The sequence below is a fragment of the Liolophura sinensis genome, chromosome 9, assembly GCF_032854445.1.
Source record: "Liolophura sinensis isolate JHLJ2023 chromosome 9, CUHK_Ljap_v2, whole genome shotgun sequence".
Classification (NCBI taxonomy): domain Eukaryota; kingdom Metazoa; phylum Mollusca; class Polyplacophora; order Chitonida; family Chitonidae; genus Liolophura; species Liolophura sinensis.
Window position 1 is genome coordinate 34,520,544 of NC_088303.1, and position 20,692 is coordinate 34,541,235.

General features: G+C 39.6%; 2 protein-coding genes across 2 annotated transcripts in view; one reads left to right on the plus strand and one right to left on the minus strand.

Moving 5' to 3' along the window:
- Positions 1-1,733: 1,733 nt before the first annotated feature.
- On the minus strand, positions 1,734-17,585 carry LOC135475290 (nuclear pore complex protein Nup214-like). Its single transcript, XM_064755132.1, has 12 exons — positions 16,874-17,585; positions 16,397-16,615; positions 15,584-15,673; positions 14,376-14,444; positions 13,375-13,630; positions 10,352-10,470; positions 9,610-9,712; positions 9,151-9,258; positions 8,285-8,411; positions 5,392-7,461; positions 5,010-5,075; positions 1,734-4,535 (listed from the first exon to the last, which is right to left on the minus strand). The coding sequence occupies exons 1-12, from the start codon at positions 17,494-17,496 to the stop codon at positions 4,399-4,401; spliced, it is 3,987 nt and encodes a 1,328-aa protein (XP_064611202.1). The 5' UTR covers positions 17,497-17,585; the 3' UTR covers positions 1,734-4,398.
- Positions 17,586-17,913: 328 nt separating this feature from the next.
- Positions 17,914-20,692, plus strand: part of LOC135475129 (condensin complex subunit 1-like) — a 31,329-nt gene continuing 28,550 nt past the window's right edge. Inside the window, exons 1-3 of the mRNA XM_064754889.1 lie at positions 17,914-17,956; positions 19,694-19,824; positions 20,400-20,475. Of these exons, the coding sequence (XP_064610959.1) occupies positions 19,707-19,824; positions 20,400-20,475 (194 nt within the window). The 5' untranslated portion in view covers positions 17,914-17,956; positions 19,694-19,706. The remainder of the gene's footprint in view (positions 17,957-19,693; positions 19,825-20,399; positions 20,476-20,692) is intronic.

Here is a 20,692-nt window from a genome sequence, read left to right on the forward strand (position 1 = left end):
AGTTATAAAGCACACAGAGTAATTCACACATAAAAAAAACAGGTTTTCTACTTAGATGGTGTGACTCCCACACCACCACCCCCTTCCCTCGCCAAATGCTTAATATATGATATTTACAGTGTCTCGGCATATGAACAAAGGTTTTAACGAGCTTAGAGTATTCTATGAATGCTGAAGCTAGACTGCACAGTTTCACTCACAATTCGTCTTTCCCTATCGTATGTCCATGAAATGTGGCTTCAATTCCAATAAATATCATTCTGGTATTCTTTCTGCAATATCTTCACACGGGGTTATTTCTTTTTTTTTTTTAAAATTCTCTTTTCTTCAAGAAGGCAAAAATTCGACATATGACAACATCGAGAAAAAAAGTATAAATAAAAAAAAAATGATAGGCAGCAGACCCAATGTTGATGAGTGTCTGGAAGCTGCTCTTCTAGCCAATACGCAAAACTGTATGTCCTAAACAGAGGACAAAGATTATTTTTCTGGTACACCCAAGTTTAAGAACAGTTTGAAGACTGTTACGGGATATGCCAACCATTACAGACGAACAATTCAGCTCTTCACTTAATGTGCAACTCGATACGTTATACATTCGTTATTCCAAATCCAAAAATATCTCTCAATATTCCAGCACCCTGGCTGCGAGATAAGGTAGACGGGTTCCGTAACTTCTCCCACAAGGTAAGACAAATAGATTACATCCTATTACTGTACCCACAATAGCGGACATTTCATCAGTGAAGCAGCAAACTTTCCGTTTCTGACATCTGCACCTTGCAAGCCGAATAACTGAGACCTGTCATTCCTCTATACCTTACAACTTCTGCGTTCTCTGGCGCATTCATGTCAGACTCTGCATCTAATTTTTAAAATATTAAAGCAAAATAAGTACTGGTAATTCCCATCTAGGCACGAGCTCAATACAGTAATACTGTCAACGTTAGTGTAATAACATTTTACAGAACACACTGTAACAGCATTTTTGACAATGAAGTTAGCTATTCATACAAAAGCAATTTTTCTCAAGTCATATTTCTGCAAAAAAAAAATGCGGTGCTTTAGGGGTTACAATCTGGAAGATGATACAAAAATACAAAGATTACATGATACAAAAATGAAAAATGGCAGACAGCTTCACTCGGTTACAAGTTCCCACAAACTGAAACACACGGATACATCATTTTCACGGAAGCTCCAGATGTTTGCATAACAAAATAAACGGGTGAATTACATGTGCACATACGTTACAAAACTCACACGATACGACGTTTCTGGATGTCTTATGATGACAGGAATGTATATATAAACACTGATCTCAGTAACTGTTCAAATAGAGGAGATTCGTAATACATATATTCACACATTTGGTATGGAATACTGATAAAACGTAATGGGGCGTTGCAAACATTCCTTAAAAACTATTTCACCTTGTTATCCAATTTCAGCATTAACAATTTAGACTCTCATAAAAAGCCTTTGAAACTTCCCAACCTCTAGAAAATTAAGGATTGATAAACTATGTAGGTAGAATTACACCGTTTTAACTTCAGATAACAGTACCGGGAGGACCTTTCAATGTGAAAGTAACCGTACTTTCAGCACTATTTCAATATAACCAAAAGCAACACGTGGCCAAAAATATCAGCCGAACTAATCTATCAGCACAAGAATTAACTGCCCCCCCCTTGAAATACATCAATATATGCCCCGCGCCCCACCTCACTCCGTAGATACATTAGCCAAAAAACATCTCTTCTCCAACCCCTCAACCCTCACAGTAACTACACTAAGCTATCAGCCCACATACTGATAGCTCCATCCCCTGGAGATTCACTAATATATGAGCCCCCAAAAACTTCATAAAAATATCTGATCCCTCCGTGGATAGTGACCCACATATATCGATAGGACAACTATCTGCCTCACTTTTCAGGTACCCTACACTGATGGGACAGGTAATTAACACTAGCTAAAATCTGGTATTACAGTTTAACTAGAACAGGTTCGGATAAAACCCACAGGGCAGGTATGCAGTGTAAACGTACTCATATTTTGATGTGAACAAAAGTCATTAGAAGTACTAGTATAAAGTAATATCAACTTGAAAAAGTATATTTTAAAATATTAAAATTTAAATGCTAGTCACCTTCCTCATATATACAAGGTTTTAAAGAGGAGCAGAGAATAATAGAGCAGAGAGCAGAGTCATAAAAATAAAATGAAATGATGTAACCAGTGCTGTAAGTCTTTTCCATGAGTTATGATTTTGAACAATCTAACGTAATACAGAAGAACAATGTGAATAAGTGTTCATTTTGAAGTGATCCACATCAAACATAATAAAATCCATGCGCGTAACGTAAAGGCACACGTTACACAAACTGAAAATTATCCAAATTCAGGCTGCACCCCTATCCTTAACATCACTTACTCTCTCACGTCCCAGTTATCTATCTATTTATAAGCCGGGGGAGGGGGGGGACTGAGTTGCAAATATATTTTACAGCATCCCTGTTCCAACAATGCTATCCAAATTAACCACACTGAAAGGCTTTGAGAGTACCTCTTTGTAAACTGTAATACTCGCATCCACATCTATTATCATATTCACAGAACCTCACAATGTCCAAGCACTTTCAGTATTTAATAAAACCATGTTCTTTGAAAGAACACAATCATTTCAGGTCTGTGACTTTCAGAGCAAAATTGTATTATTGGACTCTTTCTTCAGTCATGTATATCCTCTTCTAGGCCACTGCTGCAGAATGTCAACTTACGTTATGTAGTACCTCATGACTTCTGTACTGGTCTGTGTGTGGTGGTCTGTGGGTACGAGTCTGTGTGAAGTGGTCTGTGGGTACTCGTCTGTATGTACCGTCTGCACTCTTGTTATCCTTTTGATTAGGCTCTTAATTCTCTTTATACACAAAAAAATAATCCTTCCATTAGTTTACCATATCCACAAGGAACCTTTAATTCCATTTCCCCTCTTTATCACAGCTTGCAACTACAGTTGTACCCTGAACACAACTTCACTGGAACTGCACTTTGTCTATTTTGCATCTTGATCTGAGAGTTGTCAGGTTTGTTCATGTATCAAGTAAGGTGAAATCTTCCAATGCCACCTTAGTAGAGAGGACACTTTCAGGTTACCTGTACAGATTTGCCCTTCTACAATCAGGTCACGGTCAGCACAAAGTTAAATCTGACCCTTCCCTCCACACATACACAGGTTAACAGCTCAGATTATACTCTTGTAATCAAAACGATTTAAGAAGTACTTATCAGCTAGTAAGCGAGTAAGCAAGACATTTCTGACGATGCCATGTGTGAGACAAAGAAAATTTGGCCTAAAAACTTGCAACATCAGCAGATTTGTCATCATAACACCACCTGTCAATACACTTGTCAACATGACAACATTCATCAACTTGACCACACCTCAACATGACTGCACCTCAACATGGCCACAAGGCCATGTAGCTGCATGATCACATCAATATAACCGCACCTCAAAATGACCATACTCACCAACATGGCCATACTCACCAACAAGGCTACACTTGTCCACAAGACTACGCCTCAACATGGCCACACTTGTCCACAAGGCTACACCTCAACATGGCCACACTTGTCCACAAGACTACACCTCAACATGGCCATACTTGTCCACAAGGCTACACCTCAACAAGGCCACACTTGTCCACAATACCACACCTCAACATGGCCACACTTGTCCACAAGGCTACACCTCAATATGGCTATACTTGTCCACAAGGCTACACCTCAACATGGCCACACTTGTCCACAAGGCTACACCTCAATATGGCCATACTTGTCCACAAGACTACACCTCAACATGGCCACACTTGTCCACAAGACTACACCTCAACACGGCCATACTTGTCCACAAGACTACACCTCAACACGGCCATACTTGTCCACAAGACTACACCTCAACATGGCCACACTTGTCCACAAGACTACACCTCAACACGGCCATACTTGTCCACAAGACTACACCTCAACACGGCCATACTTGTCCACAAGACTACACCTCAACATGGTGTAGCACGAACTTCTCAGCATGAACACATTTGTTGACCTGTACAGATGACAAAAGTGGCTTCATGTCATGGTGTTCAGACACCATAAACTGTTCGGTACTGAACATCCCAGTGTTGCCACATAATCTATTGCACACTCAGCAAAGAGCTTATATCTCATCAACCAATGTTTCATAGTCATTTGACATGATTTAATACATGTAAGAGCTATGTTCCAAGAAAGCATTTTTATCTTAGCACACTTCTAAATTGTTAACGAATCTGATAACACAGACACACATTAATGATTATTCTGCTCATTAAGTATTGTCTATACATGCTCTCATCATCTCTTGTTTCCCTTTCTCCTTGCTCGTGACCGGGGCCTTGGGGCAGTCGTGCCTGAACCCACGCTGAACATCCCGCCTGCAGGAGCCCCAAATCCACCTCCACCAAAGGCCGGAGTGGACGCTCCTGGGGTCACTGAAAACAGAGGACACAAATTAAAAAACATATTATATTTTTTGGATATAGTATGGTTTCTAGTGCTGAAATGTTTCATGGTTCTTTCCACATGACATCTACCAACGTGATTATTCTAACACTAAGTTTTAACAATGTTTTCTATAAGAAAATACAACAAATTATAGCAATATCCAGTACCATTTAATTTATAACTATGTAAGAAGTTAAGTTTGTGACACTTGCTGCTTTTCAAATGTAGATTGACCATCACCCAATTATCCATTTGATGCCTGATCTGGCTTCTTGCCACATTCAATTAAGTCGGACTTTCTAGGATCCAAAAAAATAGGGGAACTTGATATCTATAATGTCTTTCAACTTCTGCAAGCAGAATTCACGGTCATCGTTGTTTAAGCAGCCTAGTCTCTTTTTGCATTAGAAACATTTCAATAGTTCCGCAAACACAGTTCTACAAGACTAAACACAGCCAACCTGATCCAAAGTTCATGACGGGTGTTTTCTGATTCGGGGTGGAGAAACCGGACACCTGGTTACCCGCTGCACAACAAGAAATAAAATATCACCAAGAGTCAGCAATTAAAATAAAAAGACAGATGACATGAAACATACACATCTAAGCGACTGTGAATTCAGTGTAAAGGGATGTAAGATATTGTCCTGAAACCCCATAATTAGGCATGATACTAAATTCCACCTTTCTGGCTTTTGACTAAACAGGATTTATTTAACAGAAAAGAATACTACACAGATTTTGAGAGCACTATTGAGAGGGAGACAAGCTGCTGACAATGTATATACAAAACAGTTTTCTTTCACTTCATACAGATACAAAAAAATTCCAGAGATAACTTACATGATCCGAACTGAAGACTGGGGGTTCCGCTAGCAGCAGCAGTGAAGTCAAAACCTTTGACAGGAGTGGCTGGTGCTGCATTACTAGCCTGACCAAAGCTGAATGATCCCTGGCTAGAGCTGCCAAAGGCTGATGTTGATGAGGCCTGACCAAAGCTTGGAGCTGATCCAGCAGGCTGTGACTGACTGCCACCAAATACACTGCTGGTCTGCTGACTCCCAAATGACCCAAATGCTGATCCACTAGACTGTCCAAAAGTGGGCACTGGAAGAGAGGAACTGGGCTTGGTTCCGAATGCTGATCCTGTGCTGGAAGCATTGTTCGAGCTGGTTCCAAAATTGAAACTTGGTGCTGAGCTTCCAAATGAGGCTTGGGAACTTGGTCCTGAGCTACCAAATGAGGACTGGACAGCAGAATTTGTTGCACCAAACTGGAAGGTCGATGGTGCTGTTGTTGTTGCTGCTGCTGATGAGCCAAATCCTGCTGAGGCTCCCGTTGTTGAAGTTTGTCCGAATGCTGGTGCTGTGCTCTGGCCAAAACTGAAATTTCCTCCACCTGACCCAAATACAGAGCCGGTTGCTGCAGCTGTGCTTGCTGGCTGAGATCCAAACGCAGGGGCTCCAGTTGAAGACTGTGATGTGGTTGTTGCACCTCCAAAGATTGAGCCCTTTGAGGTAGATTGAGCAAACGGCGTGGTATTTGAGGCAGCAACATTGAAGTTAAAGCCACCTGTTGAGCTGGGCTGAGCGGTAGTAGAGTTAGAGCCAAAACTTAGACCAGCTGTAGGTGTTGAATTGGTTGAGGGAGCTGATCCAAAGTTGAAAAGACCTGATGATGGCTGGGTGGAACTTTGTGTAGTTGCTGAGGTCGTACCAAAGAGAAAACCCCCAGTAGCTGGGTTAGATGCTGTGTTTTGTGTAGTAGCATTTGTGGTAGGTTGAGACTGACCAAATGCAAATCCAGGTGTCTGCTGAGAGCTAGCAGTTGTGGAAGAAACGCCAAAACCAGAAACTTGTGAATTAGCTGCTGTGGTTGCAGGTGTGGCTATGCCAAACCCACCTGCACCCAAGCCAGACGTTGTCGTCGTTGCTGCTGGTTTCTGAGTAGACCCAAAGCTAAACAAGGATGAGTTTGTGGAAGGAGCTGTTGTTGATGTTGACTGGAAAGCACCAAACTCCACGGGGGTGCTCTGCGTAGTGGCAGCTTGAGTCGAAGATGGAGTTTGTCCAAATGTAAATGGTGCGGGTGCAGCTGATGGTTTGGCGGGATTGGATGCAACACCAAAACTGAATGCAGATGCAGGGGCAGCAGTGCTGTTTGACGAGGCAGCTGAAGCCGTAGATGAAGCTGCAGACTGGGAAGGCTGACCAAACCCAAACATGGCAGAGTTTGCAGTACTCTTCTGGGGAACAGCTGTTGATGCTGTTGCTCCTGAGGAGAAGTTTAATGGTGGTTGGGAACTCCCCAGAGCTGCTGAAGCTGTGGCATCTGATTGTGTGGCACCGCCAAATGAAAACGCACTGGGAGCTGCAGCTGTGGCAGAGCCTGCCGCAACAGTAGAGATGGTTCCTGATGCCTGCGAGGGTGCTGTTGAAGCAGTTGTCTTTGCCCCGGCAAAACTGATGCCACCTTGCTGAGATGTGCCTGCAACTGCCGTTGATGTGGAGGCCACGGGAAATACGGGCTTGAAAGAGAACTGTGGGGCAGTGTTAGTTGCTGCACCATTCTGTACTGTTGCAGCTGCTGTTGAAGTTGTTACGCTTGCTATGTTTGAAGTGGAAGAAACTGGAGCTACTGTGCTTGCAATTTGAGAAGTTGTGGTTGCAGTCTCTTCGGAGGATGAGAACAGCACAGAAGACAGTAATCCACCAGAACTGGATCCAGTATTGGTTTTATCCTCTGTATTCAACAGAGCTGTCAAAGTACTGGGAGCAGACCCTCCTGGTATTGTGGACGTTGATGTGGTGGTGGCGGTGGGGGCAGTTGTGGTTAACAGGCTTGCAGAAGAGCTTGCCAGACTAGTTGGTTGTCCATTCTGAACAGGAAATCCACTTCCGTTTTTGAGTTTGTCTGAAAATCAAAGGTTACAATCCTATTACAACACAGTGGAAGTTAAGGTAATAGATGAACAAAACCACTGCATTTCACCAAAATGACTTACGGGTTCACCTACAGTATACTGCCGACCCAAAGCAAGCAGCCTTGATGGTTAAGGAGAGATGATTTGGAGCACCCTGCCAACAAGGGTCCATAAACTGCATTTCTGGAGTCATGGAGCATAAAACTGCAGTGTTTCATCATACAGAAGATGTTACTTCATTATTTGGTCACAGTTATCCTGAAAGTTTGGCTAATAATTATTATGGATATTTTGCTAAAAATTGCAATTTTTTTACACAACTGCATCACTATGACTTCATGTTTCTCTAATAGAATTGAGGGGAAGGAAAGTGAGGTATGTCTTTGGCCATCAATGATGTTAAGGTGGGAAGTCTTTACACCATGTTTTATGAAAAAACTCAATTTTAATTGAGCCACATACAGGGCTAACCTAGGAAAGCCATCAGCATGTCTTAGCCTAGATGCTTAGCTTAGAAGCATAATCTAACTGAAGACCTATCTTTAAGACTTTTAAGATTCTTAAAATCTTCAGATTTTAATTTTGCAAACCAATTTGGAAAGCAGCTTTGAAATATCCGGATCAATTGCTATGGCCCATGCTTGCCACTGATATGTCTAAAATTCATGCCCCTGTGGAGGAGGGGAGAAAGGAAGAAATCAGGCTTTTTCATGTCCACATTTTACGGGACACCTCTCATGCTGCCCATTCTCTGGACTTGACCTGAGACAAAGTTCAGTGGCACTGCATTGCACTCTGTACCTAGATCCTTTCCCTTGTCAGAGGTGGTGTTTGTCTCCCCATTTATGTCAGCCAGCATGTCCACAGCTCTCTGTCTTACTGCTGCAGGATCCCGGTCATAGTCCTCGGGGTTTGTTGTCACATCTAACGCCATCACCTGCTGTCAAAATATCAAACTCTGCATTTAAAGCTATCACAGAGGTAAGCATCAAGCACCGTCACAAGGAGATGAGAAACCATCACATTTATTTATCTGATTGGTGTTTTATGCTGTAATCAAGAATATTTCACTTATACTACAGCGACCAGCATTACGGTGGGAGAAAACTGGGCAGAGCCTGTGGGAAACCCACAACTAACTTTGGAAATATGAATATGGCAGTAAGTATAAAAATCTCTTAGCATGGTTGCGCTGACACACTGTTGAAGGTTTAGGTTCTAAAAGAGACTGACTAGCTATATAATTTTGCAAATCTCCATGCACTGGTAGTATTGTGCACACAAAAACAATGATTGCAATGACACATCTTTAGGCTAAAATTAAAAATAAGTCCCTTCAAAAAGTTTTGGGGAGATTTGGATAGAAATTTCTTTTTTACATTTCAATGATAATTTTTTGAAAATCCCTATATCTTTGATTAGCCAGAACAAAAAAAAAAGAAGAACCCCCTACTAAACAGCCTTATATTTCCTGACAGTGACTCAGTCCAAAATTTTTCAAGTACTACCTTACAGAGCCTTGTCACAGAGAAATCGACTGAAAACCACATCTTATACAAATATTGAAAGTGTAAAAAGCCTATGAGCTAAAAAAAAATAAAAGGAAGCAGAAAATTCAGAATTCAATTTTACACTCAGTTTTCAACCACTTATGCCAATAAATCTGCAAGTATTCTTACCTTTGATCTTGGTGACATAAAATCAATGTCAACCCCTTTCTTTACTTTCTGGCTGGCTTGTTCAGCATCACACAGTATCTTCTTCTTGAGGCTCTGAGGTGGCTTGATCTGTGTGTTGTTATAAGAAAGGATATATTTACAACAAATTACTGAGACATTTCTGCTATTAGTATCTTCAAAAGCAGCTTAATTTAGAATCATGGTTGAAACTTGTTGAAAAATACCCAAGTGTTCATATTTTTACTGGCTGAGGAGAATTTTAAGTCATTCAACAAGTGAAAGATCTACAGCACACATATCAGTGAATGTTCATCAAAAAAAGAGCCCATAATTCCCACAACACTTATTCAGCTGAACTTTTATCAAGAAATTTAGATGTTACTGATCTTTATTTACTGAAATATAAGTTAAAATAGGTTAATTAGGTCAAGTTTAAAAATGGCCCCACATTATCCTTACCTCTTCTGTGACAGGTGGAACGGTCTGGGAAGGTGTGTCCGTCAACGTCTTACTTTTCTCAGGTATACGGGGCTGGGGTCGGCCCTCAGGAACAGTGCTTGAGCTGAAAAACCAAGAAACATCACCACAATGGTCACCTGCAGTAAACCTGCTACAAGCTATGCTGGCAAAGTTTTCCATATGTAACAAATATCATTTTGGAGGAAGGCAGGTGGTTTTCAGTGAACTTCATGCAAGACTACACAAAGAGATTCATAAGCCGCTCATTACCTAAACTTGTATAACAATGGAAGCCAGGAAACCGTACAAACTCCCTGACTAGATCTGGTATTGAACTCATGTCTCGCAACTGAAAGGCAGGCACCTTCACCATTTAGAAACAACTTTTTCCACATTTGAATACTTCCATAGTCAAATGTGTGACAAGGATGAAAAATATGCCGCTGTTATCTGCCAAACTCAGGTGCTGACATGGGAGAGCAGAGTGCTGCTTTAACTGGTGTTTTAGCCTATCCTTCATTCAGATCTGACAAAGTTTTTTCCCCCACAATTTTCTGAGCTGGTGTCATTTTCTCATGTCATTTCCCAAAGTGTGATGCCCTTCACTACTTGAAATAGCAAATAAATTCTGAGAATGATGATGGTAAAGTCTTTGAAATTGTCTTTCAGTTTCCACACCAAGGAAATGGGTAAAACAAGCAGGGGCTTATCCCCGAGGCTGATGACCTCAAACAATACTCACGTAACAGAACACGCTGGCAGTTGAATGTCTGTTCTGGTTTGCTTACTGATTGGTTCTATCTCAAATGATTGGTTGGCTTCTTCAGGCTTTCTTTTTTCTCCACGCTGGAATTCTTTCATCTGAAACAGAAATTGTATATTCTATACTTTAAAATTAACATAGAAAATACACAGGAAATAATTTTCTTTCAAAACTAAATGTGCCACATCTACATAAGCAAAGAAAACACAGAAGTCACAGTCTGGTATGGCTTTATACAATATAAGGGGAATGTTTCACAAAGCCATTTTAGGCTTAGCCTAAATGAATGTAAATGTCTAACTTACCCATTATTCCTGATTCTCTGAGTTGTATTGATTTTAGAAAGGTGTTTTGAGGTTTACTTGGAACATGGGATATTCTATTAGAACATTGCATTTATTTATTTATTTGATTTGTGTTATACGCCGTAGTCAAGAATATTTCACATATACGACGGTGGCCAGCATTACGGTGGGAGGACACCAGGCAGAGCCCTGGTTGTGGAGACCCACAACCACTGGGGGTTGCCAGCAGACCTTCCCAAGTACGGCCGAAGGGGAAGCCAGCATGAGCTGGACTTGAACTCACAGTGACCACATAAGTGAGATAGAAAATTGTAAGTTTCAGCACCAAACATAATATTTTGTGACATTTCTTTGCCTCTAAAATGCACTTTTAGGGGTGAAATTTTAGGTCATTTAGCTAAGTCCGAAGCCTTAATCTTCTTTACAAACTTAAATAGAATTGTATTACCACAGCACAGAAATAGAAGTCAAACTTTTAGTGATTTCATACGTATTTTAACAATCTTAGACCAAATCCCAAAATCACTCTATAAAACGTTTAGACAGTATTGTAGGAATCAACAACTAAGAATTCAAGCGATGAGGAGTCCAGAGCCTAAATTATGTTAATCTGGGCAAAACCTGTAGTGTAATTCTTGGTCTTAATTTGGGCATATCTAAAATCTTATTTAACTTATTTATTTATTTATTTATTCATTTGATTGCTGCCTCATGCCATACTCAAAAAATGTTTCACTAGTATGATAGCAGTGGTTTTATGGGTTGATGACAGCAGAAAGGCCAGCCTTAATCGCCAAAATTTGGGAAGTTACTGACAAACTATCCTGTATTTTACATAAAGACAAGCAGACCATATTGGTGGAAGTATGGTGGTCTTCATCAAAGGTTGGACTGTGCAAACAACAACTCAAGCATCATCAAGATCTCACAAACAGTGAAAATGGGAGATTCCACAAATTCCCTTTCAAAGGCCACTTTGAAAACCCAAACCTCTAGTTTCCTAGAAACTGAAAGGTTAGCATCTTCACCATGCAGCCATGGACCAATCTCTAATGTCCCAATAAAAGGCGTTTAACGCTGTGAAATGGGTCTATTGCTCTTCTTCCATTTTTATTCTTTTTGTAACTAATGACCAATTGTCTTCTGGTACAATTCATTGGTTTTCTCCACCAACAAAGGGCCTATCAGTAATGAAGGATCCGGCCCCCACCTCATTATGACATGATTTTAAAGAGAATGCATTGCACCAGAACGTCATATTATGACACTGTGAGATTGTTGACATTTTCCCGACATTTTTTTTACAACTAAGTCATAACCATGTCTATTTGTTCCGTTAGTGTGAGCAAGAAAAATCTTCATTATTTGTACCACTGCTGTATGTGGCAACAGATCAAGGCAACATTTCGTAAACAATAGATGTTTTGGTCCTTTCATTGTACAGTTGTATTTCATACCCCTAGTTAGTAGTTTATCGCGTGGCGCAGCGCGATGCATATCTGGAATCCCTGCCTCTAAAAAAACACTTTATCTGATCTGCTGTCCTTTTCTGCAAAACAATACTATAAATACTTTCATCAGCTTGTCATATTGTATTCACCGAACAACGCTTCACATTGCAGGACGGCTTTTTTCTCTCCAAATATCAAAGACTAACTATAAAATCAGAAACCTTTGTCACCCTCATATTTCTTATCCTGAAAGGAGGTTTCCGAGATTCTAACACTCCGCCAAACGCTCATATATAATGCTCAGCCGTGGATTGACAAGCTCGCATCGACAAGTTTGCACAACTTGAACATCAGGCCATAGCCATCAGCATGCCCAGTTCAGGTCAGCTGGAAAGTAAGCGACAGTCCACCCACGAAAGAGTAGCCGCGCAGAACAAGTCTATTTGTTTTTTTTTTGTTTTTTTGACAAAACAGGATGAACACAGTGGTCAAATCAACAACAATGACAACATGCAGCCTCATACTTAGGAGTCAATCTTATAGGATAAGGTCTTCATTATAGTTCTAATCAAAAATATTCAAGAAAATGAATTTAATTTTTTTTTCTAACTTAAAAAAAAAAAAAACATTTCATTCTAATGGTATGAATTTTACAAGTAACATAATTGACTAACTTAAGTGATGTCATTCACATGACTTTGTTCTGTTTAAATGCCCTACCCAATACTACCAGTCACAATTCCTGAAAATATAACATTCATGTCCATGGTGCCATTTGTATTTGAGGTAGTGGAAATCACAAAAATTAAATTAATCAAAAAGATACATGAAATACATATAAATAAAATAATTTCGTATTGTTTAGATCTTAAGTTAACAGACTGTCTGAGTTCTTTCCCTTTAAGAAATAACTTTAATGCGACGCTTTTGTGGTATCTCCAAGCAAGGCTTACATGTGTGTGAAAATATTCATTTTTCATTGTCAGTGGAGGAGCTCCATGGGTGACATGGTATTAATATTCACATATATTTAAACTATGACTAATACTAGATCTAAACTAGTCTTGAATCGTGACATAGCCATCTCCAGTGATGGTAAGTTCTTGGTGGCCGTGGGGAACAGCAGATACCCGGCTATTAAGGCCAGGACACTCATCCCCTATTTTTTCACGCTTCTATAATGGGCCTCTAGCAATTCTCAACAGACCCATAAAAAATGGCACAAATTACAAAACTGATTTTTCACCTCTTTTGCCATTCCTCTTCTGCTAGAGCTAAGTGAGCTCACAATGGAGTTGTTTCTTGTATCCTTTTTTGCCTTCTTGATGATTCTGTCCAAAGACGGAGATACATGCAGATCTAGGTCTACAGTGGGCGTGGCCGGCCTCTTCATACCAGCCATGTGCAGGGGAATGTTGGAATAGCCATTCACTGGCAGCTCTGCCAAAAATTCAGGCTCAGAAACCATCGAGGAAGACGACGATGTGGAGTCATCCTGTTTTCTAATTAGCATTGAAAAGAAAAATAAATAAACAGATTTAAAACATGGTAAGAAAGTTCTATAAAGATTCTGAAAGAGGAAATATATGTATGAATGTCTACACAAGAGCATCAGAACTTCCCAACAAGAATTTAGAAGAGAATCAGCAGTATATAAAAAATACAGATGTAAATAAGGTCACCCTATGAAAACATCCTAACAAAAAATTTTAAGAAAAATCTAAGTTACTAATTATGGTTAAAAGACTGGTATCTGGACAGTATCCGTTTGAGGATGAGTACATCAATATCTGACACACATTAGGAAATGACCAGATGTAAAAGGGATTCATATGGAAATTTTTAGTTCTGTCTGTGATTTCTTGAGACAATATACTCAAACACTGAGCTAAAAGCTTAATCTACTGGTGTCTCATAAAGATATCTCATCATTCAGTTACATTTTAAGATTTGTTTAATGTGTGCTCTTGAGCATCTTTAGACCACCAAAACAAATATTCTGAAGACCAGCTTTTTACCATTTCGGAAAAACAAAGAGCATTCGCAAAAAAATTTCTTTACCTTCTTCACGAAACTTCTTGATCAAGTCATTTGTGTAACAAGTGTATGATTGGAAGCCTTATCTTCAATGTTTTTGTTTTCCTTAATCTAACTTGTATATTCAATGTTCATTTTATCATTTTTATTTATCTTATCACAATGTCACAGCTATTGGTCAATAGTTTTCGAGCCAGTGCTCTGCCTTACCTCCTTTTGGACTGCTGATCATTGACGTCTGACACGGACTCATCCTGAGTTTGAATACCTCTCTTACGGCTGCAACGAAAAGGAACAACACCGCGTTTTCGAAATGTCACCTTCCCACAACGTATATTACTGCATATAAATACTCTGTGCATGTAGGCAGCATTGACTCAAGCTTGTCAGCACCGAACTTCACAGAAGACACTTTATGAAGAACCAAAATTCTCTCTAATCTGTATATCAAATTCTTTCCTTATGACCATCATTAACTATTGTGCTAAAATATCTCAAAGAGAGCAGATTCCTGTAAACATGGTAAAATTACAAAATTACTTTCCAAAATGACCAGATGTTACCCCTCTAATATCTCATACTGTACCTACTATTAAAGTGCAGATAGTAGTTTCACACCATAGCATGATCAGTTTACTTTTTATAAGCATCAGTTTTGTAGTACTGCATTCTGCTTGATTTTCACAAAGACAATCTATGAGAGTCTAGTTGGATTCTGGTAAAAAAACAACTGATGGAAACCGAAATATAGGCCAGTTTGTCAAACTAAGCAGTAAAACATGTGAATCCAAAACATCAGCTTCATACATAAAGTACTGAAGTCATGGATTTGGTGATTAATATGTACACAGAGTATCAATGATGGACTCAGTTGGTTAGCGCGCTAGCGTAGTGTAATGACCCAGGAGTCTCTCACCAATGCGGTTGCTGTGAGTTCAAGTCCAGCTTATGCCGGCTTCCTCTTCGGCCGTACGTGGGAAGGTCAGCCAGCAACCTGCGGATGGTCGTGGGTTTGCCACGGGCTCTGCCCGGTTTCCACCCACCATAATGCTGGCCGCCTTCGTATAAGTGAAATATTCTTGAGTACGGCGTAAAACACCAATCAAATAAATAAATAAATAAATCAATGATGGAACATCACCATCGTGCAATTGTGCTTTACATGGATGCAAACCCTCAGGCCAATACATGCAGTACTCTTTGAGATACTACCCCTAACATTTACAGGGAGCCTGTGTGGTCATTGCCAGTGTGGTGCAATGACTCTCACCAATCATGAATGCGGTCTCTGTGAGTTCAAGTTCACCTCATGTTGGCTTCTGCTCCAACCACATGTGAAAAGTCAATAGTAATTTCGAACCCTGCATAAGTTACAAGCATTGAACTGCTTAGTCCTCTGTGTTACACATCCTCCTCACCTTTTCTCCCTTAGAGCAGACAACACTGTCTCTTTGTCTGGGGCTCTCCTGATCACCCCCTCACGGTCTTCTTGTAACAAGGATGGCCGACTAAAAACAAGCAAACAAAAAAAATTCACACACTATCAAAATATCATTAACATGACTGATATAAGACATTTGGGCAGCCGCTGTATGCCTCATTGCCCCAAAACTATATATCATCTATAGAAGATGGCCCACTGTATTACTATGTATTTCAACTTATTTGTTTGTATATTACAAAGAGTGTCAGCAGGAGTAAGGTTAGGTTATAGTTGGAGGAGGTCAAAGTAGCCTGACGTCACAGCTTGACCAGCACATGTATCATATAAACTCATAAGACAAACCCAGCATGATGGTCTCAGACTGGGAGTTCAAACCCATGCCCAAAACCTGGCACCACTGAAGGCTTTGGTCAATACAACTGACTACAGTAATACTTCCTGTAACAGATGTTATTTGGCAAAGAGTCAGATGGTAAATTATAGGCGTGAGTAACAGCTGTTCCACATGAGAAAATTAACTTTAAGCAACCATCTTTTTTTTTTCTGAAGGCACTGGTTTTCGTCCACCTAGATTTTAAATTCACGTTTTGTTGTCATACATGTATCTTCACTGCAGATTGCAACTCTAGTGCCAGGTAAACAAACAAATAAACAAGTAAGCATGCAAAAATGTGATCAGGACGGTAATGTGGGCATAAAATGATGACACTACCACTTTATCAAGTAAAAACTCCATGTAAAAAAGTAACACCTAAACTATAGTCACAAACTCCTTGATTTGTTTCACCTTGTATAATTCAGCCTTCTCGGGCTAGGTGCAGCTATCTTAACAGTTACAGGGCTGTGGACCATGTTAGAGTTGTTCTCATTTAGAATGGGTTTCTCGTGTCTTCCAAGACGAACCAGTGGCATCAAACCTGGCGAAGAGGCGCTGGGATAGGGCAGGGCTTTGTGCTGAGGACTGAACACTCTTCCCCCGGACATGCCATAGTTACTCCTCCTAGGGCTAAAAGAATGACAGAGAAATATATTACTAACAAACAATACAAGAAGAAGGAAAAAAAAAAAAAAACTATGTTCTATACAACATGAATGAGTAAAGATGAGCACATCATGACAATTGTTATAACATTATCTAGTAAATGATGGGTAAAAAGCATATGTACTCCATATGCATGTTGTTACTACTCAGCTCTCAGTACGTAACGAGAGTTTTAGTAGGTCTATTTTGAAGGAATAAAAGTCATGGCAATTCCACACCCACCTATGGGATTGTTGTTGAAGCAAAGCTGCCTCTCCAACACCGATGGCCCGTTTCACCCTAGGTAAAAATGGCGAGGACAGCAATGGGCCTGCTGATGTATTACTTTGGTGTGAAGGACGTGCAGGTTTTCTCTTGGCCGTTGGGCTGTATGGATTTCCCCACAAACTAGTATTTTCCCGGTCTTCATTTACATTATTATCAGGTCGTAATGTTGACTTTCCGAACGGACTACCTGTATATCGTAATGGAGGTCTTGCCGACGGATTGTTTACATTGGAGAGTCTCTTTGGAGAATTTGGGTCTGGTTTCGCAATTCTGACACTGGCTGCTGCAGATTTCCGTGGTTGCCACAGACTCATCTTCTTTCCCTCCTTTTTGGCTGCAACTGCATTCAACTTTATGGACGTTTCTGACCCCTCACGATGCAGCTTACATTCTTCTTCTAGTTCATCTTCCAAATAGTCGTCGTGGTTTTCTAAATCGTTACCATTACTGAATGGTTCATAACTGTTATAACAAACAACTGCAGTTATTAATAAGATCAGGCCCAATTCGAGCCCAAATAACAAACCACACAGGATCACAGTCGCAACAAACAGTAAAATTCGGTTTGTAGATATCATTGTACAATGTCTACATGATAAAAAAAATGTAAACTATGCCATTAAAACCTTAATTCTATGTAAAAACATCCGCATAGTAGGTGATGAGTCCTCTATCCCATGCACGAGCATCACCCACTGCGGAAATCAACTGAATTTACACAGGCGAGGTAAAGAAAAGCGTGCGATTTTATTGGACAAAAATGTCTTCTGATTTACGCGTCTCCTTTCCATAAAAGTGTTATTGTAGGTAGTATATTGAAAAAGAGGATCTAGGTTTGTAATGTACTTGCCTCGCTCCAAACAGAACATTTGACCTCTCATCAAATCTTCTCGCATTATAGTTTATTACGCCAAAAAAGATGGACTTGCTAGAAAGTCAAACGATGATTGGTCGATAGAAACCGGAAGTCTTTAAAGTCCGCCTATTTTAAACCGAGTTTGCGAAGGCGAAGAAAATTGTTTATCCCCTAGTCCATGTGTAAGTATGTTTACATCTGTTTATGCGATACCCGAACCACAACAAAAGCATCTGAAAGCCATTAGGTTGAAAAGAAACTTTAAAAGTGAGCTTTTCCTACTAATAGCGGAAAGGTTTGCCAATCAAATTCTTGTCACTTGTCAACAAAGCCATACTCTCTGAGAAGAAGCGTTACAACAACAACAGTCAAGTTCAAAAGAGAAAAGCACTAAACCTAAAATAGATCTTTTTTTTCATTACATTTATACACATTCAAATTTGACTCAAGTTATAGCAGATAGGACCCACTATTCCTGGATGACAGTGTCTGCATTTTTTAGCTCATCTAGATGTGCTGTTTTAAATTCTGACATTTATCAAAATCAAATAATCCATCCCAGCCTATAAAAAAATTCGCTGCAATTTTCAAACTCCTATCTCCTTCCCACTCATGTCAATGGCACTCGCCCTCTCTGCTGATTTTCTATGTAATTTCCGTGTGGAATCTTGACTGCTATCTCTCTTGACTGATTAACTACTCTCACAGATGATACATGTTAACTACCTGCCTTGTGGTCACATTGATGGCTAGAACTGTGGCAGTAGCGAGTACCGTGCAGTAGACAGCCATTTTGAAATATCAAGTGACCAACTTTTGGATTTCACCGTTTGAAATGTAATGGATTTTTGGCATTGAAATCTTTCAGCGAGAACTATATTATTTCCACTGCACAACTTCAGTCTTGTTAATCCCACCCCGAGTAGCACATGAACTTATTAGTATTTTTAGTCCAGGAAAATTTGGGTCCTGTCAACGCCATCCTCACTAAGAACCATTCCATCAAGTTAGCATTCGAAAATGTGCAGCATTTTGAGAGGCGGAGATGGACTCTGTTTTACGATGAATGTCAGAATTCTAACATTTCATACCATCCATCCAGATTGGCTACTTTTTTATGCACTGACTAGTGCAAAGTAGATTGAGAAATATCTTCACACCTCATATTCAAGGCTGCTCAACCCTTAGTCAGAGTTCCCGCCGTTCACTATTGTGTTGAACAGATTGTGGTTTGAATAAGCTCATCATTTACCGCTAGCTGTTTAATCCACATCATAACGCCTCGTCACTTCTTTCAATCCCATCCCCACAAACTGTTTTGTAATGGTAATCGTCCAGACCCGATTGCTTTCGAATAGTTTGAATTGCTCAGATGTTATTTTGTATTTCTTGTTTGGCCATGGATGGCCCCAAGCTAGTCCTACATAACATCAGCGTTGCTCACATTTCAACGTAGGCGTACCACATTCCTTTTACATTTGTCTGAGAGTTAAAGTTCTGTTGCCTCACACCTCATGCACTAATCATGTATCTCGAGAACAAATAGACCTGCACAAATATGTGTGCTAAAACTTTTACCTTTATTTTTTTTAGCAGTCTGCTTGTCTCGAAGATCATCACCATGCAAACCAAACCAACTTGTTATGGGGACTATATTCTGTTTATAAACCAATGATTTGGTTTACTACATTTTCATAGTGATCTGGATCTTGTTCCAGATTTATAAACAGGCTTTAAAAGATTTGGGGAATGACCCAAATGCAGACGGATTTATCTATAGACGGATTTGTACATTTTGGTGTAGCAGAGGTTTGCGCTCTCAGAATGCCTTATGTATCAATGCCAGACAGTAACAGAACATATTTATAACAGTATTAACTGTTTTCTCTAGTTTCAGTTTGTATATTTTGTTTGTTTAGAAAAGGCGTGAAGATGGCCCAGGAATTTGTTATACCGTTGTCACGGGATGACTTGCTCAATAAAACAGCTGTGAATCAATTCACTGTGGAAGAGATCCTTCCACTAAGACTGATTCCTGGGGCTCTGCAAGGTGAGAAATTGTTTGGCTGAAATCAACTCAAATGTTAACTGTCTCTTTATAATTCTGTAGATCACTGTTCTCAAACAGATTAGAATTTTTCTACTTCAGTATCATCCATTGAAGCATGATTTTCAAAAAGTAGGACCTCACCTTACTGAGAAAGTGACTAACCTTTTCTTGTTTGTATCTTAACATAATCGTTGCTCTGCAGGTATTTAACATCAGAGTGCGTTCAATGTTTGGACAGTATTGTTGGTGATGCTATAGGTAAATACATTTTCAAACATGTACATCTAAGGGATATTGTACACAAACTATATTTTATGCATTTCATTTATGTTGAACAGATTTTTATTTTGTGGTTGAAAAACGCTTATTTGTGTATTGATTTTGGATGTTGTCATTCTCATGTTTTTTGGCCATAACTTGTGGATCCGACAGGGTATGACTGAAATATTTCCACTCATGTGGCATTAAACCTTAAATTATCATTCATTTTCTCAAAATTGCAAAACTTATCAGGGATCTTGTAGGCTGATTTGTGATTTGCTTCAGTTTGCTGATATTTGATCTGTTTTATTTAGATATTAAGAGCGCTCTCCGATCTCCTAAAGCATCTGTTGCGGTTGATCATTTTGATACATGGTTTAGTGTATTGTGGTGAGTGGATTTTGTGTTGTCTTAATTAATTTAATGATAGGTATATATGTAGTTCATCTATTACATTTTGATCACTTTATTGCACTCTGAAACCAAGTGTACATTGGCTTCATTATTACAAACTTTACAACTTATTGCCATGTAATAACATTTGGAAATAGTAAGCTTTACCAAAATAAAGCGTTTTCTGTGGTTTATATTGTGTTCAAACTGAAAT